The sequence below is a fragment of the Mixophyes fleayi genome, chromosome 1 (assembly GCF_038048845.1).
Source record: "Mixophyes fleayi isolate aMixFle1 chromosome 1, aMixFle1.hap1, whole genome shotgun sequence".
In the NCBI taxonomy this organism is placed as follows: domain Eukaryota; kingdom Metazoa; phylum Chordata; class Amphibia; order Anura; family Limnodynastidae; genus Mixophyes; species Mixophyes fleayi.
In genome coordinates this window covers 39,513,819-39,541,046 of record NC_134402.1, presented here as the reverse complement: position 1 = coordinate 39,541,046, position 27,228 = coordinate 39,513,819, and the positions used below count along the sequence as shown (strand labels likewise).

The 27,228-nt window shown below is 42.0% G+C and overlaps 1 protein-coding gene across 2 annotated transcripts in view; it reads right to left on the bottom strand.

Moving 5' to 3' along the window:
- Positions 1-27,228, bottom strand: part of CRMP1 (collapsin response mediator protein 1) — a 74,820-nt gene that overhangs the window by 24,925 nt on the left and 22,667 nt on the right. For both annotated transcript variants that reach the window (XM_075194623.1, XM_075194634.1), the window contains exons 2-7: positions 9,018-9,106; positions 8,497-8,681; positions 5,947-6,111; positions 4,064-4,125; positions 3,195-3,275; positions 1,900-1,968 (exon numbers count right to left, since the gene is read on the bottom strand). In XM_075194623.1, the coding sequence (XP_075050724.1) occupies positions 1,900-1,968; positions 3,195-3,275; positions 4,064-4,125; positions 5,947-6,111; positions 8,497-8,681; positions 9,018-9,106 (651 nt within the window). The remainder of the gene's footprint in view (positions 1-1,899; positions 1,969-3,194; positions 3,276-4,063; positions 4,126-5,946; positions 6,112-8,496; positions 8,682-9,017; positions 9,107-27,228) is intronic.

Below are 27,228 nucleotides of genomic sequence, written 5' to 3'. Positions count from 1 at the left end.
GTCGCCAGCCCACATTTTTCTATAGGGCCCGTCAACGTTCTGTTCCGCCCCTGATCTGAACTCTCCTCTTGCTCAGCTTCTCGACTTTGCAGCCACTTTCTGTAATGTGTTTCAGAACAATGTGTGTCAGCTGGAGACCGTGCTGATCTATCAAGGAATATGTGAGAGTGAATGTATTTATGTACTATTATTTACTACACTGGTGACAATGCTGTAGCCACATGTGAATTTAGATAAAAACTTGTGAGTTATACAGAATTTTGCTAACTTCAGCTTCTACCAGCGGATCGGTGATCCAAGGAAATCCACAGTTCTGAATCGTGAACCATTAATCTCCTTACCCAGTTTTTAACATTCAATAAGGAATGGAAACGGCTGTGCGGCCTTCCATAAAGCAAGGAGCAGCCCTTATATAAGTGCTCTCACCACCCCTGTATCTAATTATTGTGGTCCACGAAGGATGAGTCCACAAAAACTAGTGACAGTCTACACTTAGTAAGTAACACCCTCGCTCCACTCAACCGCTCCCATTGACCAGTGTAGAAGCCACCAATTTTCCGTGTATGGCCCATGCAGTTTGGAGGTAAGCTGGCCACGCCGGTGCAAACTGAGGTGGCCAAAGATACAAATCACATATCATCAAATTGACCCAGACCCACAAATAGTCTGTCTATCTGTGTGTGTGTATGTTAGGGAGTTTAGACTGTAAGCCCCAATGGGGCAGGGACTGATGTGAGTGAGTTCTCTGTACAGCGCTGCGGAATTAGTGGCGCTATATAAATTAATGATGATGATGATGTTCTCAACTGTTTTCTATAATACACACAGATGCTGTCCTTATGTGTCAGTGTTACGCTGTTGATAAAGTTAGAAGAAAAAGAGGAAGTGTGGGCGTCTGTTATACATGTTCTTCTCTTGTTCCCTTTTAATGAGTAAGAGAAAAAGCAGCAAGTTAGGACAATGCAGGGAAAATGTTGATAGTGGACCTGGTTGTCCGCTGCCGCTCCTGCTAACCTCTTGTCCTAGGCCGACACCAATCCGTGGGTTACCCTATGCAATCACATACTAAAAAAGGTTTCAGGCTGTTTCTCACAATTTAATATAATAAAAACACTAATGTTATTACCAGTGATCTGGCCCAATACAGATAGCCTGCACTATCAGGGTTATATATTAAGCACGGTGTAGGCACGTTTTTACTGTGGATAAATACAGAAATCAATGCTGGGGCAAACGCAGAATTTGTAGAGGGGGGTTTCCACACCACGCCGCCAGTGGGCGTGACCAGCATGCATGGGGGCGTGGCTATAATTTTAGACAGTGCTTGGCTGCTCTCAAACTCTTCCTGTCCCCATAATATACATGGGCAATGCTGCGTGCACTACTGTTAGGTGCACGCAGCTCTCCCTTTTCAAGCAGAGCCGTGTGAAGCGGGGGCAGGGTCCAACCACCTCAATTATACAGTGCCCCAGGCTTGGAGGGGGGTTTCCAGGGACTAGGAACCCCCCCTCGGTTTGCCTATGCAATATGCGTCCTTACAAAATTAAAGATATGGGGGAGATTCAATTAGAGAAAAATAAGCACAATGTGTTTCCGAAAGGCCACGGAGACATGTTCCATGTATTTTTTATTTAGTGAAATATCCGCTCATTTTGGTTTACGCCCCATAGATCTGCGAGCAAAAATTAGCAGATATTTGTACCGTACTAACGGTAAAAATGCGCAGCCACAATGTTCTCAGAAACATCGCAGCTAATTGAATCTCCCCCTATGTGTCTAAAACAATTCTGTTTTGCTTCCTCTTATTTTTCTGGAATGTAAAAAGAATGTCCAATGTTAGAAAACCTGACAGCAGGAGAGAAGATCGATACAAGAAGCTCTGCAGGATGGTGAACGTACCTCTTCAGGTCGACTCAGAGCGTGGCCTTCTGGTCCGGTGATTCCCATTTCCAAGATCCGCTTTTGTTCCTGTTCATCAAAAATTTAAATAGTATTTTGTTTGGGGTAACACGTGTTTTAATAAGCATAAGATACACGTTGCTCAAATAAATTGAAATAATCATCCAGTTGAGAACAAATCCATATTGTCCTACAGTAACAAGCATACAAATTATTGTTAGGAACTTTTCTGCATCCTGCTGCCATCAAATGTAAAAAAAGTATATATTAAAAGTGAACTCCAATTAAAACATTTTTTGCCTAATTATAATTATTATGCTATGTAGTAGAACTTACTGGAATACCTTCTGATAATTAAAACAAACCTGCCTGAAATCTCCTGGCGATAACTATAAATGCACACACACTCTCTCCAAGCCATACTCATTAGCAGCCTTACTGTAGTCTTCAAGAGCGGATTATCCCCATAATGTAAGCTCAAACATTTTATATAAAGATATCTGTAACTTATGTTTCATTGCATAGAAGAAAAGTCAAAATGACTTTCTCATAACCAAACACATTACATTCTGAGGGAATCCTAATTTTAGGTCAGGTCTAGATTGGCATTTCCTTAACTGGCGAGATACATCTTTGACCTGCTGGCAATATCATATAAAGTTTTAAGCAGATAAAAGAAAATATGGTATCTATAACTCTCAATTTTTTGTATATATTTGCAAGTCTGCCCCTATGTGAACTTGATCTTTTGTTTTGCATTCAAATGAATGATTGATTTCAGACTAAATACATTAATAATAAATAAAAGTTTGATTGCCCTGCGCTACCCCCAATTGCAGCAATATACACCTTAGGTTTAACATTCAATTTAACCTAAATTACAAAATATCCAAAAAACAAATAAAGTGTACTGTGCGCTATTGGTACTTTATACAATGCAATAAGAATAGAATTTCATTAATTATACCTTAGCCTCCAGCGCTTGGTATTCCCGGGTGGTCTCCAATCCAAGTACTAACCCAGCCCAATTCTTCTTAGCTTCATTCACATTTAGCAAAACCACTTCAAAATTTAAAATTAAATTTCTATATAAGGATCTAACGCAAACTGACACCTGGCAAAGAGATATCACTAGTTGAACCCAGGACAATTTTGTCATATTTTTAAAGTCCCTCTCAGCATCCTCACTACCAGCCTTTCAAAACAATAGACAGAACTTACATCTCCCCTACTCAGGGGATGAATGAGGTCTCTGCATTAAATGAAAACTACAGGAAGGTGAAGTGAGCACTTACCTGAGCTATTAAATCGCCGTTTTCCGCATGCACCATAACCACGGCACCGTGGTCCTTGAGAAAGGTAAAAATTTCATAGAGCTGAAGAGGACATAAAGCAGTATGTTAGGAAAAACATTTCTGAGATGGTTTATACAATGGTGTGTGGTCTACATAACAAACTTATCAGGAAAGAGCTCGGTATGGAAAGTAGAGTTTAGAGAAGAGATACAGGCGATATGATAGACAAAAAGAATAGAAAGCACATAGGAATATAAAAAACCTAAGTCAAATACTAAAAGAATAAATGTGGGTAATAAAGTGTGCCTATGCTTCTATTAGTAATATACATACATAGTTAATTTAAAGAAATCAATTGACAAATGGAAAATATAAAAAATATGTTGGGGGATGAGAAAAAAAAACGTCATCTGTTTGCGGATAAATGGCTGTTCCAGCTCACAGTTAATGGCAGCCTCGTGGAATCCCTATATGTACGGTGGCTAAGTGGTTAGCAGTTCTGCCTCACAGCGCTAGGGTCATGAGTTCAATTCCTGACCATGGCCTTATCTGTGTGGAGTTTGTATGTTCTCCCCGTGTTTGCATGGGTGTCGTCCGGGTGCTCCGGTTTCCTCCCACACTCCAAAAACATACTAGTTGGTTAATTGGCTGCTTTCAAAATTGACCTTAGTCTCTGTCTGTCTGTCTGTGTGTGTGTGTGTCTGTGTGTGTATGTTAGGGAATTTAGACTGTAAGCTCCAATGGGGCAGGGACTAATGTGCATGAGTTCTCTGTACAGCGCTGCGGAATCAGTGGCGCTATATAAATAAATGGTGATGATGATGATATGTAAATGTGAGATATAACCATAAATGTGAAGACGGAAGTACCTGGATATCTGACATTTGGTATAGATCTTTGTAGGCCATGTACACCTGAAATGAATTCACACCTGGTACAAGAAAAATACAAAACACCGTTAAGGCTCTTACAATGCTGAGACTTCATAGTGACATTATGGGGCTTATTAAATAACATGGTCAAAGAATGATGGTATGCAGTAACTAATAACCAATCAGATTAAAGCTATTATTTGTATGACTACACTAAACTACTAATAACTAATATCTAAATGGGGTAATCTGGGTAACACACAATTCCTCTTTGTACCGTGTTATTATATAAGTCTACATTATTGGGTTTAAAGGATTCAGTTTTGGGCGGTGTCAATTAATTTGAACACTAATGCATAATATTTTCCTGGGGTCCTGTGTTGCTCCCAAACCGGCTGGATCGCCAATGTCTTAAGGGTATTAATAGAGTTCTAAATTATTATATTATTTTTAGCAAAAAGATGATTGTTTTACCCTTCCTTTGTTTATTGTTCTACAATTAATGGATTTGCAATTGTATGGGATTGGGATAATGTATTCATCAACAATATAATGCTATTAAAGAAGATATTGTACGCAGATTTTGTTTCTTCTTATATAAAAGAAAATGACATTAATGAGAATTTGAGATGCTATATAACTGTCTCAGGTCTGTACCCCTGATGGAGGGACTTCTTTCAGACCAGGGTACTGCTGCTGTGTCCCTAAGTCATTACTGAGCCAGCCTCTGTTGTGTAAGCTGGACCAAGTCGTCCGGTCAAATCTGTGCCGTAGTTGGACTTTGTATATTTGCCTTTCAATACTAAGATGCAGTGCCATATTAGATAAAGAGTGGGGCTTGATTCAGAAGAGTGAGACAAGGAATTCCTACTGCCTTGCCTTGTGTTCTAGTAGAACAGAAGCACTATGAATCCAAGAGCTGCTGCATTTAACGTACCTTAGGATGGGACGAGCTGGCTGCCAATATGAATGGTATGATTGGCTTATTCTGTAAAAGTATTGAGGCATCGTATCTGGGTAAATGGTACCCTTAGATTGTACGCTCCTCTGAGCAGGGCCATCTCTCCTCCTGTTTCCACCACTTCTAACTCTGCTCTCCAGCTACTTAGCCCTCCTCCTCAAAGGTCCTCCACCCCACGTCCACTTTCGCTCCCTCCTCCCCCCTGGGGGTCTCCCTGTCTTCCGCGCCCCCCTTCTTGGGCCCCGTCGTTTTCGGATCCTCCCTCCCCCTTCCCCGCCCTCTCTAGCTGTGCATTGAGCGTACTGAGTTGCTGTGTTTACTGTACTGTGCTGTCTCCCATTGTATTGTGATTTTGTTTGTCTCTGTACGGCGCTGCGGATGCCTTGTAGCGCCTTATAAATAAATATTAATAATAATAATAATATCTAGGTCAGTGGATTCCAAACTTTTTCAGTTCAAGGCACCCTTAGGGCCTCCATAATTTTTTCAAGGCACCCCTAGGCCAAAATAATTACCAAGTAGTCCCCCAGCTTGCTTACCACTGGCCATGGCCGAGGCACCTTTGTGAGATCGCCGAGGCACCCCAGGGAGCCTAGGCACAGAGTTTGGGAACCACTAATCTAGGTTCTACATTGCAAAAGGTGAGAAGGCTGCCTAGGACTGGTTTGTGTATGAATGCTATAGTATTTCTCAATTTAAATCAGAGTTACTGATTGTGATTCTTCTTTCCCTTTACCAATATAAATTATGTTTACCAAATAATAAAATAATATTATTTTTTTATGTTAAACAAGCATGTTATTATGATACACACAATATTACAATACTAAACATAAAAGTAGCATTAGTGGGTCATCCTCATTGCTCCACGTTAGACTTGGAGATTCCCTAGATGTGACAGATTGACCATCTTACAGACCTTTATCTTGGATAAGAATCTCTAGTTCCTCTCGGATTCCATCGTACCAGCTGGTAATGTCCACATGGAGAGAGTAGTCACAGCACGATTTGGTATCAGCCACCTCGTGCCATTTTTCAAATGAGGCCAAAATATTGGCTCCAGGGTCAGGAACAACATGGTCAACTAAAATAAAATGCACACAAAGTTACCTAAACAACGTATGTATAATATGCATCACATACTATTGTACTGAAATGGTCAGTGATATCAGCGTACATGAAGTTTACCTCTGGTTAAGTTGACACAAAAGAACATTTAGGTGCAGTTGACAGAACAAACCCAAGTTTGAATGAATATACAACTAAATGATTTGGTTGGCACCCTGTACCCTCTCTAACCGGGAAACCCCATCCGAAATATGTAATCTCCACCCTCAAAATTTGTGGGTGTAATAGACATTCCAGCATCTAGTACACATATAGGCAGGAAAGTCTTAATTCGCTCCCCTCCTAACATAAGAAGGAGGAAACTTTTTTACTCCCCAGAGTCACTGTCACCCAGATGTACCAATCTACATGCTTCCCATGTAAACAGGATTAATGGTGCACAAATAGGTGCATCTCGTGAGACTGGCATTTATACTGCAGGATGCTTTTCTAAAGGTTGGTAAATGACCCATTCTGATGGCTTCCTTTTTTGCCCGAAATATTCACGGTAATGCAGATATATTGATAAATGACATGCCAGCTGCTATTAGCTCTGCATTACAATGGGTCTATATAAATAGGCGATGATGATGATGATGATGATGATGATGATAATGACAATTAATGGTCTAGGTTTCCTCTATACCCACCTTGTCCTCATCATTGGGACCATTAACGGTCATTGATAGTTTCATTCCCATTAAAATCCAATGTTTACATTTAGGAAATGTATATACCCCCCAATACTGCAGAAAGTCTACGTCTGTCTACTGCATGTACGGTCATGGCCAAAACTTTTGAGAATGACACAAATATTTTTCTTCACAAAACTGCCTCAGCTTTTATGATGACAATTTGCATATACTCCAGAACGTCACAAAGAGTGATCAGATGAAATGCACTTAATTTTAAAGTCCCTCTTTGCCATGACAATGAACTTTATCCCAAAAACAACATTTCCACTGTATTTCAGCCCTACCACAAAAGGACCAGCTGACAGCAGGTCAGTGATTCTCTCGTTAACACAGGTGAGAGTGTTGATGAGGACAAGGCTGGAGATCACTCTGTCATGCTGATTGAGTTAGAATAACAGACTGGAAGATTTGAAATCATTGTTCTTCCTCTGTTAACCATGGTTACCTGCAAGGAAACACATGCAGTCATCATTGCTTTGCACAAAAAGGGCTTCACAGGTAAGAATATTGCTGCTAGCAAGATTGTACCTAAATCAACCATTTATCAGATCATCAAGAACTTCAAGGAGAGACGTTCAATAGTTGCGAAGAAGGCTTCAGAGCGCCCAAGAACGTCCAGCAAGCGCCAGAACCGTCTCCTAAAGTTGATTCAGCTGCGGGATCAGGGCACCACCAGTGCAGAGCTTGCTCAGGAATGGCAGCAGGCAGCTGTGAGTGCATCTGCACGCACAGTGAGGCGTAGACTTTTGGAGGATGGCCTAGTGTCAAGAAGACCAGAAAAGAAGCCACTTCTCTTCAGGAAAAACATCAGGGACAGACTGATATTCTGCAAAAGGTACAGGGATTGGACTGCTGAGGACTGGGGTAAAGTCATTTTCTCTGATGAATCCAATTTCACATTATTTGGGGCATCTGGAAAAACACTTGTCCGGAGAAGGAAAGGTCAGCGCTACCATCAGTCCTGTGTTATGCCAACAGTAAAGCATCCTGAGACCATTCATGTGTGGGGTTGCTTCTCAGCCAAGGGAGTGGGCTCACTCACAATTTTGCCTAAGAACACAGCCATGGTACCAAAATATCCTCCAAGAGCAACTTCTCCCAACCATCCAAGAACAGTTTGGTGATGAACAATGCCTTTTTCAGCATGACGGAGCACCTTGCCATAAGGCAAAATTGATAACTAAGTGGCTCGGTCAGAACATCAAAATTTTGGGTCCGTGGCCAGGAAACTCCCCAGACCTTAATCCCACTGAGAACTTGTGGTCAATCCTCAAGAGGCGGGTGGACAAACAAAAACCCATAAATCTGACAAACTCCAAGCATTGATTAGACAAGAATGGGTGGCCATCAGTCAGTATGTGGCCCAGAAGTTGATTGACAACATTCCAGGGCGAATTGTAGAGGTCTTCAAAAAGAAGGGTCAACACTCAAATATTGACTCTTTGCATAAACTTAATATAATTGTCAATAAAGCCTTTGACACTTATGAAATGCTTGTAATCTTACTTCAGTATAACATAGCAACATCTGACAAGAAGGTCTAAAAACACTGAAGCAGCAAATTTTGTGAAAACCAATACTTGTGTCATTCAAATGGCAAATAATGAATGACCTAATACATATTTGCATTATAATATACTATTCCTGCATGTAGTTCATTTACTCACTGATCATAGTGGTCCCTCCAGCCACTGCCGCCTTAGTGCCTTGGTAGAAGTCATCGAGTGTCGTCATGCCTAAGTAGGGCTTCTGAAGGTACGTGTTAACATCGATCCCACCAGGAATAACCATACGGCCATTGGCTTCAATAGTTTTCACTCCACCAGGAACAATCAAATTCTCTCCAATTTGTCTAAATAATATAAATACACAAGAAAATAATTTTGGAATTAGTGGGGTCGAATGCATTTATTACTTTCATTTACATATTCCATAGTTCTGCAGAAGACAAACCAAGAGGTAGCAGGCTAACAATACTGAAAATAAAGTGAAAGAGAAGCTAAATTGTTGGACTGGTTGCATAATTTAATTAAGAGCAATATAACACTACTCTTGTGTTGTTGTCCATTCAGCCTCATTACACTGACATACACTGGGGCTGTTGTCATGGGCTGGATCACAATATAATCAAGAAACATAATTTCCTCTTGTGGCCTCAATATCCACCAATCTGACAGCGATCACCTACTTTATAAGGCCATCTTCAAGGTAAATATCTGCGTAGAAAGACTGGTCATCGTTGATGATTCTCCCTCCTTTAATAAGAAGCCGGTCACTCTGGAAACAAAGAACAGGAAGATTATGAAGCATGGAAATGAAGACCTGAGACCGCATACAAGTGATGTACATATCATATTATGGGGTCAGCCTTCACTGTCATTCCCCAGCCGCAAATGTACTACGAAATAGTGGTGTCAAATGTCCCCGTTTTTAAAGAACTGTCCCAACTCTTGTCACTAGAAATCTCTATGTAAGATTATTCATTTTCCTACAAATAATACTCCAAAAGCAACAGGATTAGTGGGAAGACACTGCAGTAATTGTTGTCTATTGTCACTGCACTGTGTATTGTTTAGAATAGATTATTGATGGGCAACAGGCAGCATGCGGGCCACCAGTGTCCGTGCCAGCCTTCACCTGCGGCCCCCAGCTCCTTCCAGATGTATCACCCCACTCTTACTGCCACTGAAAATGTCAGAGCTGGGGCTGCGGGTGAAACATCTCATACAGAGGAACATGATCAGAGCTGCTGCTTCTGCACTGTGTGACCGAAAAACGCGACTGTGTGACCGCACAACGCGACTGTGTGACTGCACAACGCGACTGTGTGATTGCACGACTCGACTGTGTGACAACACGGTGCGACTGTGTGACTGCACAACGCGACTGTGTGACCGCACGACTCGACTGTGTGACTGCACAACGCAACTGTGTGACCGCACGGCGCGACTGTGTGACCGCACAACTCGACTGTGTGACCGCACGACTCGACTGTGTGACCGCACAACGCAACTGTGTGACCGCACAATGCGACTGTGTGACCGCACGGCACGACTATGTGACTGCACAACGCAACTGTGTGACCGCACGACTCGACTATGTAACCACACAACGCAACTGTGTGACCGCACAACGCAACTATGTGACCGCACGGCACGATTGTGTGACAGCACGACGCAACTGTGTGACCGCACGACTCGACTATGTGACCACACAACGCAACTGTGTGACCGCACGGCGCGACTGTGTGACCGCACAACTCGACTGTGTGACCGCACGACTCGACTGTGTGACTGCACAACGCAACTGTGTGACCACACAGGTTGACTATGTGACTGCACGGCGTGACTGTGTGACCGCACAACGCAACTGTGTGACTGCACGATGCGACTGTGTGACCGCACGACTTGACTATGTGACTGCACAACGCAACTGTGTGACCGCACGACTTGTCTATGTGACTGCACAACGCAACTGTGTGACTGCACGGCGCGACTGTGTGACCGCACAACGCGACTGTGTGAATGCACAACGCAATTGTATGACCGCACAACGCGACTGTGTGACCGCACGGAGCGACAGTGTGACCGCATGACTCGACTGTGTGACCACAAGATGCGACTGTGTGACCACACAACTCGACTGTGTGACCGCATGGCACAGGGCATCTAAGTGAGATCAGAGAATTACTAGAGAGTAAAGTGCATTTATCACCATGTAATCTCACACTTTCCTCTGTGAATCTTGACTGACTGACACTGTAAGATCACTCCATTGGGCAGAGTGGTGTCAATTAGTGGTAATTAAGTGTTAATTAGTGGTCGTTATCTGTTAATTAGAACCCCCAGTGATGAGTAGGTGGTGACCTGTGAAGTTTGAGTGACATGGGGAAGCCTGAAGGAAGTACATGTGGCATCTGAGGGCTTGTGGGGCATTTTGTAACAAGCGGTGTCTCTTTCTTTGATTAAATGTATTGTTTTAATTTATTACTGAGATTAAGGGTAGAGTACAGTCCTTGGAGTGTATCCGGTTGCCCAACACTGGTTTAGATCTATTTCTGCTGCAGAATTTACTTAAAATAACATAACACTACAACTTACATTAAGAAATATCATATATATGTTGCATCTGCATCTGATGGATTATAAAGCTCTCAGATTTATAATCCAGCTACTTCTACTGACAGTAAATAATCAAGTTGTCCAGCTGACTACTCATAGAAACAGCTTTGAACATCATATATTTTTAGAGATTTGCCATACGCACAAAATTTTAGAGGTCAATCAATTACAATGTGACCTCTACCTTGTAATAAATGTAGTAACATTCAAAGCAGAGAAAAATACAAATTGTGATGCTCATGGGTTAAGACCAAATTACAGTGTTCATACTGCATTATGAGAGCTATTATAATATGCATATGATAGTACATATAGCTGCGGAGGGGGATAGACATAAAGAAACACAAAATAGCTGGTGTCAGTGGATCTCAGCAAGTTCACCTACACATCCATCTCACCTTTTGTATTATCATTTTACTTTGCTACTGCTCAGACATCTACCAGATATCGCAGAAAGAAAGTCTATTTCACTATACAATCACATTTGGATTGGTAACATCATTTGTGACTCCCACAGCACCCATCCAGTATAATGAAAATATTTGGCAACAATTCAGGATTGTCTATGGAGGAACACTTCTAATTTTCGAACTCTACCCCTTTAAAAAAATATAGAGATTGTATAATCTTTTTAAGTGAAAATACTCACTATTTCTAAGATTTTATTTCCTCTATATTTTCAATTATTGGCTCACTCTACTGTTATACAATTTATAGGTGTGTTACACTAGGCAGTGGCGCATGCAGGTGGGGTTTCTGAGTTTCCAGAAACCCCCCCCTCCGCTAACTATGTGCCAACCATAGCGGCACTGTACTATACAGCAGCCGCGGCGTTGTCAAAGAAGCGTCCGCGGCGGTGCTGTATTGTATACAGCACCGTCGCGGACGCTTCTTAGACAGCGCCGTGGCTGCTGTATAGTACAGTGCTAGCTTCCGAAACAGCAGCTCTCTCGCGGGTTTTTTTTTTTTTGGTCTTGGAGGGGAAATCCCCCTGACAATCCTGCGTGCGCCCCTGCTAGAGTAGGCCTGGCCAACCTGTGGCTCTCCAGGTGTTGTGAAACTACAAGTCCCAGAATACCCTGCCAGCTACCAGCTTGTAGTGTTACAACACTTGTCCATGCATGTTCTAGTGCTTTTCCATTCAATCAAAATGGGCATCTCTAGGATGTCTGTGTTTTTTAAGGGCACGAGCTCAGGGACCGGGTACTTTTCATCTGTTTATTAGGACTTCATCAAAAGTTACTACTTACACTACTTCCTATAATATTCCCCCTGACCTAACTCTCATCTTCTGAGAGAACTTCCCAGATACCTCATGTACTTGTCAAGCTACATGTATCTAGAGACCATGGGCGATCACAAAGACAAGCCTGGCTATCACTGACATGAGGCCATTCTAAATGTAATCACTATGAAATCTGTCCACACATCTGGATCTCTTCTCATACTCCTGGGTCCTCAGTCCGCTTAGAAGATGACCACACACGACGGACAATCTCATCATCACAATGACTTTACCAACATTTCCAATATTGATCAGGTCAGTTTCAATCGGATTGCGACTTTAAAGGATCTGCATAATTAACCAGTGCACATTAACCAACACAATGGAAAATGGCCCGATGCTTAAATGGATTTATCATACCTTATTGGCACAGAGATACCAGTAATATAGCAAAACATATCATACCTTCAATCAAGTTAATGATGAAGGATCTGATATCCCACAACATTGCGTTATGTTACTGATACAGATCCCTCTACAAAACGGAATAATGGAGGCTCTGGTTATTATTACATTTGGTGGACAGGTTGATAGGCTCCAAGGGGTAAATATACCAAATAGCGTTGTTTTGCAAATCGCCGACATCCGTCGACTTTACACGGTAAATTTAAAGCGGCAATGGCTTTAAAGGCAACACTTGCCTTTAAAGCTATTGCCTCTTTAAATTTACCATGCAAAGTCGATGGATATCGGCGATTTGCAAAAAAACACTACCTGATACAGTTACCCCCAAGTCTTAAATTTTGTTCTGCTCACAAAGATATCTCCAGTCAATAAGCGGTTACTCAAAGGTGATGAAAAAGTTAAGTTTCACAAAGTATGAAAGACACCAATTCAACATCCCTGGAATAGAGCAAATATATAAACTCAGTAACCAAAGGGTACTTTTATTATAAACGTCTGGTACTTGTTTGTGCATAGTTAGAAGCTCACAATAGCACAATGTAAGGAAAAGGAGGATAAACTGTCCTTCATCAAGTAAAAGTTATCCTCTGAGTGGTGTAAACCCAGTAAGACCAACAGTTGACCTACTGACCTAATCTACTTTTTAATCACTTGATATCACAAATAAAGTTTGCTCCCATTGAAACAAACCATCTGAGCTGTCCCTTATGCTGACAGTCCTGGGGGGTTATATTTACCAAACTGTGGGTTTGAAAAAGTGGAGATGTTGCCTATAGCAACCAATCAGAATCAATTAGCTATCATGTTGTAGGATGTACTAAATAAATGATAACTAGAATCTGATTGGTCGCTATAGGCAACATCTCCACTTTTTCAAACCCACAGTTTAGTAAATATACCCTCTGGTCTCAAGTGTGGCTAATCCATGCTCAACAATGAGACCCTTACATGGAGAATAATAAGTTGGTGTATTTATAACAACACACTCCTTTACCTCCAGCTCCTCGATATTCCTAAACCTGCACATTATAATCAGTCCCCAGCAATGTCTCACACATTAAAACTAGGGATGTGCACCGGCGACTTTTGAGGTCTCGTGTTTTGTGTTTTGGATCCGGATTTCCGTTATTTTTGAGGTTCGGATTTGTCTCGCAAAACACTTGACGAAAGGTCTCGGTTCGGATTTAAGGTATTGGATTCGGATTTTTTTTGAAAAAAACATAAAAAGTTTAAAAATCAAGTTTTTGGGCTTATTTTCACTCCTAGGCTATTATTAACCTCAATAACATTCAATAACAAGCATTTCCACTAATTTACAGTGTATTGTGAACACCTCACAATATAGTTATTAGTCCAAAACGTTGCAACAAGGTATCTTTCTGGACTGCGTAGAGGAGTGGGTCACCACAATATATATTAAAAACCCTGAACTTTTATGATTCGCACCAATAATTGTACCTGGACTGCGTAGAGGAGTGGGTCACCACAATATCTTAAAAACCCTGAACTTTTATGATTCGCACCAATAATTGTACCTGGACTGCGTAGAGGAGTGGGTCACCACAATATCTTAAAAACCCTGAACTTTTATGATTCGCACCAATAATTGTACCTGGACTGCGTAGAGGAGTGGGTCACCACAATATCTTAAAAACCCTGAACTTTTATGATTCGCACCAATAATTGTACCTGGACTGCGTAGAGGAGTGGGTCACCACAAGATATATTAAAAACCCTGAACTTTTATGATTCGCACCAATAAATGTATCTGGACTGCGTAGAGGAGTGGGTCACCACAATATCTATTAAAAACCCTGAACTTTTATGATTCGCACCAATAAATGTACCTGGACTGCGTAGAGGAGTGGGTCACCACAATATATATTAAAAACCCTGAACTTTTATGATTCGCACCAATAAATGTACCTGGACTGCGTAGAGGAGTGGGTCACCACAATATATATTAAAAACCCTGAACTTTTATGATTCGCACCAATAATTGTACCTGGACTGCGTAGAGGAGTGGGTCACCACAATATCTTAAAAACCCTGAACTTTTATGATTCGCACCAATAATTGTACCTAGACTGCGTAGAGGAGTGGGTCACCACAATATCTTAAAAACCCTGAACTTTTATGATTCGCACCAATAATTGTACCTGGACTGCGTAGAGGAGTGGGTCACCACAATATCTTAAAAACCCTGAACTTTTATGATTCGCACCAATAATTGTACCTGGACTGCGTAGAGGAGTGGGTCACCACAATATCTATTAAAAACCCTGAACTTTTATGATTCGCACCAATAAATGTATCTGGACTGCGTAGAGGAGTGGGTCACCACAATATCTATTAAAAACCCTGAACTTTTATGATTCGCACCAATAAATGTACCTGGACTGCGTAGAGGAGTGGGTCACCACAATATATATTAAAAACCCTGAACTTTTATGATTCGCACCAATAAATGTACCTGGACTGCGTAGAGGAGTGGGTCACCACAATATATATTAAAAACCCTGAACTTTTATGATTCGCACCAATAAATGTATCTGGACTGCGTAGAGGAGTGGGTCACCACAATATCTTAAAAACCCTGAACTTTTATGATTCGCACCAATAATTGTACCTGGACTGCGTAGAGGAGTGGGTCACCACAATATCTATTAAAAACCCTGAACTTTTATGATTCGCACCAATAAATGTATCTGGACTGCGTAGAGGAGTGGGTCACCACAATATCTATTAAAAACCCTGAACTTTTATGATTCGCACCAATAAATGTACCTGGACTGCGTAGAGGAGTGGGTCACCACAATATATATTAAAAACCCTGAACTTTTATGATTCGCACCAATAAATGTACCTGGACTGCGTAGAGGAGTGGGTCACCACAATATATATTAAAAACCCTGAACTTTTATGATTCGCACCAATAAATGTATCTGGACTGCGTAGAGGAGTGGGCACTGGGCACCACAATAAAATATATAAAAAACCTTCAACAGATCTGCATTACACTACACATACGGCTGCTCCTCCATCCTCTCCATCATATACATGTTGGAGTTTTAGCGTGTGACAACCTCTTGTTTTTGATAATGTCAGTGCATTTGGAATATTTTTCAATTTGCCCCACACCACTGAATGTACTTTATCTATGATACGCAATACGCATCTATCTATCTTGACTGCGTAGTGTGGTGGCCCCGGTACACAATTTGGTACCGAGGCCACAATATAATTTAAAAACCCTCCACGTGTCGGAATTCCACCAAACAAGTATCTGGACTGCATAGTGGGGTGGCCCCGGTACCCAATTTGATACCGGGGCCACAATACCTCCTCCAAACATGCTCCAGACAATTCGTCATTGACAGACCCCAGACAGACAGGGTCGTAGTGTTATTGTTTGACTTTGTAAACCCAAAAAAATGTCCCTGTTGCACATAGTCGTGCAATGAAGACTGACTTTTTCATTTAAAGGCACGATCTTTAAAGTGTAGTGTTTGTAAGTCTAAGTCATATTATACTTTTGGTAAAATTGGTTTTTTTTGTTCCTCTTTATGGTAATTAATTAGTAATAGAATTAAAGTAGGAAATAGAATTAAATAGAATTAAAGTAGGAAATAGAGTGGTATAGAGTTGTAGTGTGGTATAGATAGAGTGGTCCACACAATATAATAATAAAACCCTCAACTGGTCTGAATTCCACCAAACAAGTATCTTGACTGCGTAGTGTGGTGGCCCCGGTACACAATTTGGTACCGAGGCCACAATATAATTTAAAAACCCTCCACGTGTCGGAATTCCACCAAACTAGTATCTGGACTGCATAGTGGGGTGGCCCCGGTACCCAATTTGATACCGGGGCCACAATACCTCCTCCAAACATGCTCCAGACAATTCGTCATTGACAGACCCCAGACAGACAGGGTCGTAGTGTTATTGTTTGACTTTGTAAACCCAAAAAAATGTCCCTGTTGCACTTGCACATAGTCGTGCAATGAAGACTGACTTTTTCATTTAAAGGCACGATCTTTAAAGTGTCAGAAAGAGAGAGAAGACACAGGAGAGGAGAGTTGTAGCTGGGGACCTGGGGTGGAAGCTCCGAGGCTCCCCCAGCATTGCCTGGAAGTCTGAGCGTGGTGACTGAGCCAGGGCAAGGAATGTGTGCCCTGGATGAGGGGGAGAACTCCATGCCACTATAGTGAACCCAAGAGAGAGGGGGACACTGCACATGGAAGAGGCCCTGGAGTGAGGGCTGCTACAAGAGGCATGGTAGCTGTAGTGTCAGATCCTGAGGCTGAGAGTACACAGAGTGACGTGTCAGAGCACAGGAGACATTATCCCCGCAGAGGAGGGATGAGCTGCAGTTGAGAGGTCTGTTGTTGAAATAGGACATGCACACTTTAACAAACCAATCATTTCAGCGACAGGGCCTACCAAACAACTTTGGCTGAAATGATTGGTTTGTTTGGGCCCCCACACCAAAAAAGCTATTCATCTCTCCCTGTACAGACTAAACAGGCTCTACTGAGGCAAGATGTCGTTCTCATCCTCAACCTCTGATTCCTCTCCCCCTACAGTGTGTACTTCCTCCTCATCACACATTATCAATTCGTCCCCGCTGGACTCCACAACCACAGGTCCCTCTGTAGTATCTGGAGGGCAGTGCTGTACTTCATTGAGGAATTGATTATTCATTTTTATAAACATCATTTTTTCAACGTTGTGAGGAAGCAACCTCCTTCGCCGCTCACTGACCAGGTTCCCCGCTGCACTAAAAACTCTTTCCGAGTACACACTGGAGGGGGGACAACTCAGGTAAAATAGAGCCAGTTTGTACAGGGGCTTCCAAACTGCCTTTTTTTCCTGCCAGTAACAATATGGACTGTCTGACATGTCTACTTGGATGGTGTCAGCAAAGTAATCATCCACAATTTTTTCTATTGTCACAGCATCCAATGCAGCGAGAGTAGACATGTCTGCAATGGTTGGCAGGTCCTTCAGTCCGGACCAGATGTTATCAGCATCCCCGCCAGTGCCTCTTTTGGGAAAACTGAGCTTTTTCCTCGCAGCCATAGATGTGGAAGAAAATGAGGGTGGAGCTGTTGGCATGTCACGGTCCTCTTCAGAGGACAATCTCCTGACCAGCAGGTCTTTGCACCGCTGTAGATTTGTGTCCGCCGGAAACAGAGACACAACATATACGCTTTAAACCGAGGATCGAGCACGGTGGCCAGAATGTATTCCTCTGACTTTAAAAGAGTGACCACCCTCGGATCCTGGCAAAGCGTACGAAGGGCTACATCCACAAGAGCTACATGCTTGCTGTAATCGCAATGGCTTACCAGCTCCTCCCTCACTTTCTCCAGCTGCTTCTGCAACAGCCTGATCAGGGGAATGACCTGACTCAAGCTGGCAGTGTCGGAACTGACTTCTCGTGTGGCAAGTTCAAATGGCTGCAGAACCTTGCACAACACGGAAATCAGTCTCCACTGCGCTTGACTCAGGCGCATCCCCACTCCTTTGCCTATGTCGTAGGTGGCTGTGTAGGCCTGAATGGCCTTTTGCTGCTCCTCCATCCTCTGCAGCATATAGAGGGTGGAGTTCCAGCGCGTCACAACCTCTTGTTTGAGGTGATGGCAGGGCAGGTTCAAGCTTTTTTGATGTGCCTCTAGTCTGCGGTAGGCACTGGCTGAATGCCGAAAGTGTCCAGCAATTTTGCGGGCCACCGCAAGCATCTCCTGCACACCCCTGTCACTCTTGAGGTAATGCTGCACCACCAAATTAATGGTGTCTGACACCACAAATCCCCATGAGAGTCTAAGTGGGGTAAGCCACTGGGAGATAATTTCCCTCATTTTCTCTAATATGTTGTCAGCGTTGTGCCTCTTATTAAAGCCTGTAATGCACAATGTTGCCTGCCTTTGCATGAGCAGCCATTTTGTAGATGCTGCTACTGATGCAGCTGTTGCTGTTGCTGCGGAAGGGGATGCATCTACCCAGTGGGCTGTCACAGTCATATAGTCCTTCGTTTGCCCAGAACCACTTGTCCACATGTCCGTGGTTAAGTGGACAGTGGGTACAACCGCATTTTTAAGAGCACTGAGGACACTTGATCGTACTTCTCTGTACATTTTTGGTATCGCCTGCCTAGTGAAGTGGAATCTCGAGGGGATTTGGTACCGGGGACACAATACCTCCATCAACCCTCTAAATCCCACTCCACTGATGGCGGACACCGGGCGCACGTCTAACACCAACATTGCAGTTACAGCCGCAGTTATACGCTTTGCAATAGGCTGACTACTATCGTATTTGGTGGTCATGGCAAACGACTGTTGGACGGTCAATTGTTTGGTGAAAGACTTAGCGGTCTTACGACTTCCCCTCTGGGAAGATGACCGACTAACAGCAGCAACAGCAGCAGTGGCAGTAGTAGGCGTACCGCTGCAGGATTCCTCGGATGAATCCCGTATTGAGGAGGACTCAGTCTGGCTGCTGACTTGGGCTGCAGGACTGAATCTGATGGAGATTGTGGAGGAAGTTGACGAGGAGGGTGTTGCTGGTGTGTATCCAACTGGACCACGGGATTTAGGTGTCCCTGTACCGATGAGGGTCCTAGCCCCAGTTCCTGAACTAACCACTGAACTATGAAGGTTATTCAGGTGACGTATAAGGGAGGATGTTCCTAGGTGGGCAAGATCCTTACCCCTGCTTATTTGAGCTTTACATAAGCTACATATTGCCATACATTGGTTGTCTGGATTTGGATAAAAATAACTCCAGACCGAAGAGGTGCATTTTTTGGTCTTCTGACCAGGCATGACGATGGGCTTTTTCATCCCATGGACATCAGCTGTTTCCCCCCCTGGTGCCTCATTTACAATAACCACATCACCATCCTCATCATCAAGTTCCTCCACAGCGCCAGCTACATCATCAATAGCCTCCTCCCGAGCCACCTCTTCCCGTACAGTGATGGGAAGGTCAGGCTTGACAACCACCAACACCCTTGGACTCGCCTTGGGGATTTGTGATAATTTCTCTTTAGAAGGCAGAGTTGTTTGCTGTTTTGTTGCTGACAGCATAACTCTCTTCAATTTTTTGTAGGGGGGGGGAGGAGGAGGAGGGCTAAGATCCGTGGGTGAAGCTGAACCACTAGTCATGAACACGGGCCAGGGCCTAAGCCGTTCCTTGCCACTCCGTGTCGTAAATGGCATATTGGCAACTTTACGTTTCTCCTCAGATGATTTTAAGTTTCTCTTTTTGCTACTTTTTCTTAACTTGGGCTTTTTGGATTTTACATGCCCGGTACTACGAGATTGGGCATCGGGCTTGGAAGACGACGTTGATGGCATTTCATCGTCTATGTCATGACTAGTGGCAGCAGCTTCAGCATTAGGAGGAAGTGGGTCTTGATCTTTCCCTACTTTATCCTCCAAATTTTTGGTCTCCATTATATGTAGCACAAGATACTGCAGAATGTGTGAACTTGGTAATATTGCAGTACCAATGGACTTATACTGCTGGATTGGTTTTGCAAATTTGGTTATAATTATTATATATATATTTTTTTTTTTAATTTTTTATTTTTTTTTACTTTTTTTTTATTTTTAAAAAACTTTGGAATAGTGGGGAAATAACTATGCCCTTAGAAGCACAGAGCACAGGACACAGCACCACTGGACTGAACAGGACACGGCACAGGACCCAGCAGCACTACGGAACTCAGCAGGACAGAGCACAGGACACAGCACCACTGGACTGATACTGCAGAATGTGTGAACTTGGTAATATTGCAGTACCAATGGACTTATACTGCTGGATTGGTTTTGCAAATTTGGTTATAATTATTATATATTTTTTTTTTTTTTAATTTTTTATTTTTTTTTACTTTTTTTTTATTTTTAAAAAACTTGGGAATAGTGGGGAAATAACTATGCCCTTAGAAGCACAGAGCACAGGACACAGCACCACTGGACTGAACAGGACACGGCACAGGACCCAGCAGCACTACGGAACTCAGCAGGACAGAGCACAGGACACAGCACCACTGGACTGATACTGCAGAATGTGTGAACTTGGTAATATTGCAGTACCAATGGACTTATAATGCTGGATTGGTTTTGCAAATTTGGTTATAATTATTATATATTTTTTTTTTTTAAATTTTTTATTATTTTTTACTTTTTTTTTATTTTTTAAAAACTTGGGAATAATGGGGAAATAACTATGCCCTTAGAAGCACAGAGCACAGGACACAGCACCACTGGACTGAACAGGACACGGCACAGGACCCAGCAGCACTACGGAACTCAGCAGGACAGAGCACAGGACACAGCACCACTGGACTGATACTGCAGAATGTGTAAACTTTGTAATATTGCAGTACCACTGGACTTTTACTGCTGAATGTGTGAACTTGGTAATATTGCAGTACCAATGGGCTTATACTGCAGGATTGGTTGTGAAAATTTTGTGGTAATTAAAAAATATTAAAGTAGTTTTTGGTATTTTTTAAAAAAACTTTTTTTTATTTTTTTAAACACAGGGGAATATTGGGGAAATAACTATGCCCTTAGAAGCACAGAGCACAGGACACAGCACCACTGGACTGAACAGGACACAGCACAGGACCCAGCAGCACCACTGACCTCAGAAGGACAGAGCACAGCACACAGCACCACTGGACTGATACTGCAGAACACAGCACAGCACAGCACAGCACAGCACAGCACAGCACAGCACAGCACAGAACTAAACAGCACAGAACTAAACAGCACAGAACTAAACAGCACAGAACTAAACAGCACAGAACTAAACAGCACAGAACTAAACAGCACAGAACTAAACAGCACAGAGGACCACCTAACACACCCTCCCTCTACCCTGATCAATGCCCGAGTGAAGATGGCGGCGACTAGCGGGTAATTTATAGGATCCGAGTATCGCGAGATCCGACAACGGGATTATGAGTCAGAGCCTCAGTTTCACTTTTGAATTTGGCGCCAATACCCGGATCTGTCTCGGATCCGACTCGGATCCGCAACGTTCGGGTGGGCTCGGATTTCAGAAATCCGAGTGCGCTCATCCCTAATTAAAACCAGTAGTACCTGAAATACTATACCAGCAATGCCAGCATATTTCCATATGAAAACAAGATGTAAAATGATAAGCTTCTCTGTAGCACTAAGGGTCAACATTTTGCAGAGAGCTGCTTGATTATTATTACCATTTATTTATACAGCACCACTAATTTCGCAGCGTTCTACAGACTAATTAAATCACATCAGTCCCTGCCCCATTGGGGCTTACAGTCTAAATTCCCTAACACACACACACACACAGACTAGGGTCAATTTGTTAGCAGCCAATTAACCTACCAGTATGTTTTTGGAGTGTGGGAGGAGACCGGAGCACCCGGAGGAAACCCACGAAAACACGGGGAGAACATACAAACTCCTCACAGATAATTGAACTCATGACCACAGTGCTGTAAGGCAGAAGTGTTAACCACTTAATCACAGTGCTGCCCAACTTGTTTGTATTGTTGCAACAATATAAACAAGTTGGATGTACGAAGTTTGTTTCATATAGAGGTGCGTTTGAAACCAGTTTTCCTGCACCAGCTTGTTAGGAGCCTCACACCCCTAATATGTACTCCTTCCTCTCTCTATCTCTGAGTCTGTGACTTCCCGCATGTCTCCATTACCCTCCTCACCATCATCACCACTGCTCCTGTCACATTCAGTCCCTGGCTAATCAGCACACTCCTCTCCAGTCACTGTGACCATTCCCAAGTTCTGATTAACTATATGTTGATCTATCCCCGACGCTTCAACACATTGGCATCCCGGATGAGCAGCTGGAGAAGACTGAACACCAGCGAATAAAAGAGTTGTGTTGACTCCCTGCCAAGTTCTAATGTAATAAGTAGGAAAGAGAGGGCGAATAAACAAACCTGACTAGTGTTGTTTCAAACAGAACTGGACAGCTCACAAGTTGATATGTTAGGATCAACTGTAATATGTGCTTATTTTTCTATTTCTACAGGCAGGAAAAATTCACAAGAAAAATTTGCAAGTAATTTTGTCAATCGGGGCGAATGAATGTTCAGCAAAATTCTTTTTTACAACAACATTTTTTTTAATGTGTGTAACGCTGTTCAGATAGATTTGATGGGACCTACACCTTCCCTGATAGCGCCTTAATCCTTAATTACATGATCATTTTTGGATGCACTGTGCTAAAGGCAAAAAACACTTTTCATGTTCACCAAAATATCTGTTATACTGAGAAGAAAACAGTTCCTCTTGTAGTTCCACTGGCATCATTCATTTTTAGGTCATTGTTATAAAACAGAAAATTGTAACCTTGTATCTTCTTGGTCCATAGTAATCATATACTTCATTTTTGGTGACAAATCAAATATACCCTCCCGCCCCCCAGGGACTGATGTGAGTGAGTTCTCTGTACAGCGCTGCGGAATTAGTGGTGCTATATAAATAGCCGATGATGAAAGCCAGGGGTTGGCAAGGCCCATCCTTGGTATTCAGAGAGGTGGACAAATCTCCCGGGGAAAAAGTTTAAATTCCATTTTAAAGCCCCTTCCACATTAGTTCCACCACTTCATTAAAACAAACTTTTCTGTTTTTCCTCCTGAAATACACGTTGGTTTAGTATCTTTTATGATATTAATCATGAGAGTGAAAGGACATCAGATTTACTAAGCTGCGGGTTTGAAAAAGTGGGGATGTTGCCTATAGCAACCAATCAGATTCTAGCTGTCATTTTCTAGAATATACTAAATAAATGAAAACTAGAATCTGATTGGTTGCTATAGGCAACATCCCCACTGTGTCCGTTCTATCTGTGTGAAACATGTGAATATTTTTATTTCATTGCTAGGAATGTTTCTGGGAATGCGCTTCTCCAGCAGAGTGCAAAATCGGTATCATTAAAAGTATAAAACAAGACTAAAAGATCTGGTGGAAGATCTTTGTGGAGTGCGAAAGCCGAGCACCCTTTACAAAGAAAGGAAGCCCTTAAGAGAGTTCCCCTGCCCCCCCCCCCCCCCCACCATTTAACTTATGTTCACAAACAGAATTGTTGTTTCTGCACTTCTCTGCAAAACGGGGGTCACCAACTACGTTCGGCTTTTGCCCTGCACAAAAGGGCATTTTGGGCTTTGTAAATGACCTCCAGTAATGGCAAAGGAATACCGAGATATGAGGATCAACTCAGACAAGCGACTTGTTTAATAAGAACTGAAGCACGTTATAAAATCTCTTCATCCAACAACATCTGCCTCCAGCACTGCTTTTCTTCATTACTCCTATAAATGCATAGTTAGCTTTTTATAGCCCACTAAGAACAATCGTCATCAGCTATTTATATAGCGCCACTAATTCCGCAGCGCTGTACAGAGAACTCACTCACATCAGTACCTGCCCCATTGGGGCTTACAGTCTAAATTCCCTAACACACACAGAGACAGGGAGAGACTAAGGTCAATTTGATAGCAGCCAATTACCCTACCAGCATGTTTTTGGAGTGTGGGAGGAAACCGGAGCACCCGGAGGAAACCCAGGCAAACACGGGGAGAACATACAAACTCCACACAGATAAGACCATTGTTTGCTTTTTATTAAAACATTTTTTAATTTAATTACTTTACAGTTGTCTAAGCAACAAGTGGACTAAGAATTGGAAACTTGCAGAGAATAATATTAATACATTATTGGTATATTTGAAAAAAAATATCCAAACCATGGCTCTATAGTTACATAGTTATTTTCTTTATTCTCTGCAAACTGCTTAGGAATATATAGGCGCTAAATAACTGTTAATAAATAATAAAGTTAAAATAAAAATATACATGTCCATTAAGTTTAACCTTTCAGAAATTCTAACTGTATTGATGCAGAATAAGACAATTAATGTGTTGATCAAGGGAGGAGGGGGCCCCACCTCTGAAACATTGTGTCCTCTTCTTTTATCAATCAACATACCCCTTTTGGAGAGGGAATACTAACTATTTTGTTTTAACCACTTTTATCTACAGGGATCTAGTGTCACAGCTTCAAATTTAGCCTCAGAGGGGGAAAATCCTTCCGAACCCCAAATTTGGTAATCAGAGAAATCCCCTGGATTAATCACCCACAATCAAAGCTACAAATACCTTTTATTGTTAGAAAGGTATCCAATCCATTTTTACATTTTAGTGAAGTTGCCTTCATCACCATATGTGTTAAGACATTCCACAGCTTAACCCCCTTACAGTAAAGTACCCATCCTATGCTAATGGTGAATCCTTATTTCTTCCATAACAACTGATTCTCTTATGTCCGTCTTACTCAAAACTATACCAAATATTCACGATGTGTTCTAACAAGTGCCCTATACATATATAATATTATATTGTGCATTTATGCCATGATTTTATTTGCCTTTGCAGCAGCTGCCTGGCACTGTGCTGCTGCTACTCAGCTTTCTGTCCACTAATATTGTTAAACCCTTTTCTATCCTAGTTTTCCTTGACTGTATTTAACATAGTTAATACCATGACACTGATCCCAGTTGTACACCATTAATAACTGTAGCCCATTCTGAATATATTCCATTTATAAGTATTCTTTGTCTTCTGTCATTCATCAAGCTATGTGCCTATATGTATACTTTCCCCCCTAGATCTAGTCCTGTCATCTTATTAACCATTGTGTAATGTGGAAATGTATTTCAGACTTTTGCAAAATCCAAATATATCACATCAGTTTCAGGAGTCAATTTATATTTTGTTCCTCTTTTATATGCTGATCTTATTGAACTGACTTAGTTACGAGGGAACACATAGATGTAAGATATAGGGCTAGATTTACTAAACTGCGGGTTTGGAAAAGTGGAAATGTTGCCCATAGCAACCAATCAGATTATAGCTTTCATTTAGTTAGTGCATTCTACAAAATGACAGCTAGAATCTGATTGGCTGCTATAGGCAACATCTCCACTTGTTCAAACCCGCAGTTTAGTAAATATACCCCATAGTGTTTCGATCATTCACTCTACACAAGTCAATTTTTTCCCCGACTGGATAGGACAGAAAAAAGGGGATTACTGGGATATATGCTATAAGTATCTGATTTACACTCTTCTGTTTTGTGTTCTATCATGGTGGGGCGGTTGAGTGAATTTATTTTTGCATTCTGTATGTTGATTACTATTTTGTAAAATTTGCTTTTGGCTCTAGCATTTAATTTATTGTGTGATATAAATGCCCTATGAATAATAGAAAAAATATTTTGAACGTGTAGCAATTTAAAAAACCCACATTGAAAAATAGTTGGACCAGGTGGCAATTGCTCGATGAAATTGGACAAATGCATTTTTATCAAAGAAGTGTTCTTTTTTACATTGAAGTTTCAAGCTTAAGCATAAGTGTACAGGGATAAAATTTGTTTCTCGTAGATGAAACAACTGATCTCTTAGCAAATAAAGAAGCGGATGCTAGTAATGGATAATAATAAAATAAAATAAACTTTTTATAACAATATAAAGTTGAGTTTGTGTAGTGCCAGGGATGTGTCGGTGGTATGCTATGCCAGATGTTGGCACAAAAGCCTCCCAAACTGACACCCTAACATTCAACATGTCAAACTTGACACTCATATGTGTGTTTTGTCAGTTTTAATTACAGCTAACTTGAAATAAAACACCCGGGAAAGCGATAATGTATTTAAATATGTGCACAAAGCCTTGAGCACTGGTAGAGCTAAAGCTATACAGAATACCTTGGCACGGTGTCATGTAAACCACAATAAGAGCTATCGATATGTTGTCCCTCGAAGAATTACAATGAGAAGGATCAATATGAAACTATTACCCTGTAGAGACTTTCTAAACCACATTTACTGACAGGCGTGGTAAACATCAGTATGTGAGTCTTATATCATATTACAATGTATTGTGACTCTGGCTGGCTGTGAAATATTACATTCTTAGCTGTTCATTATGGATCAAGACTTAAAGAAGAATGATGATGAGGAAGCTTAAATGATTTAAACCACTTCTCAAAAAAGCATGAACCCTCCATACAGCAAATAGGGGTCCACCACAACCAGAATTAGTCTCGCTGAACCATACTTGCCAACTCTCCCTGAATGTCAGGGAGACTCCCTGAAATAGGGGTGATCTCCCTCACTCCCTGAAGAGTCCGGCATTCTCCCTGATGCTGAGCCAGTACAAGACGTGGTTGGCTTCTCCATCTGTGGCATGATGACACAGTTCAGAAATTATGTCCTATGTCCACGTATTGATGCCTATGGAGGTGGCCATTTTCATGGAGACCAAGGTTTAATCAAAGACTGACAGGTAAGACAACATGACTTCAGTAATGGAGACAGAAATGTAAAAGACACTTCAGTCTCTAGAGATTCATTAGCTGCTTTTCTTTAATGCATAGTTGCCTGCTCTCCCGGAATGTCTGGGAGACTCCCGCATTTCTGGGAGACCTCCCGGTTCTCGCCCCCGCAATAGCTAAGTGGTGGGAGGCGGGCTCAATGACGCAAATATCGTGTCATCTT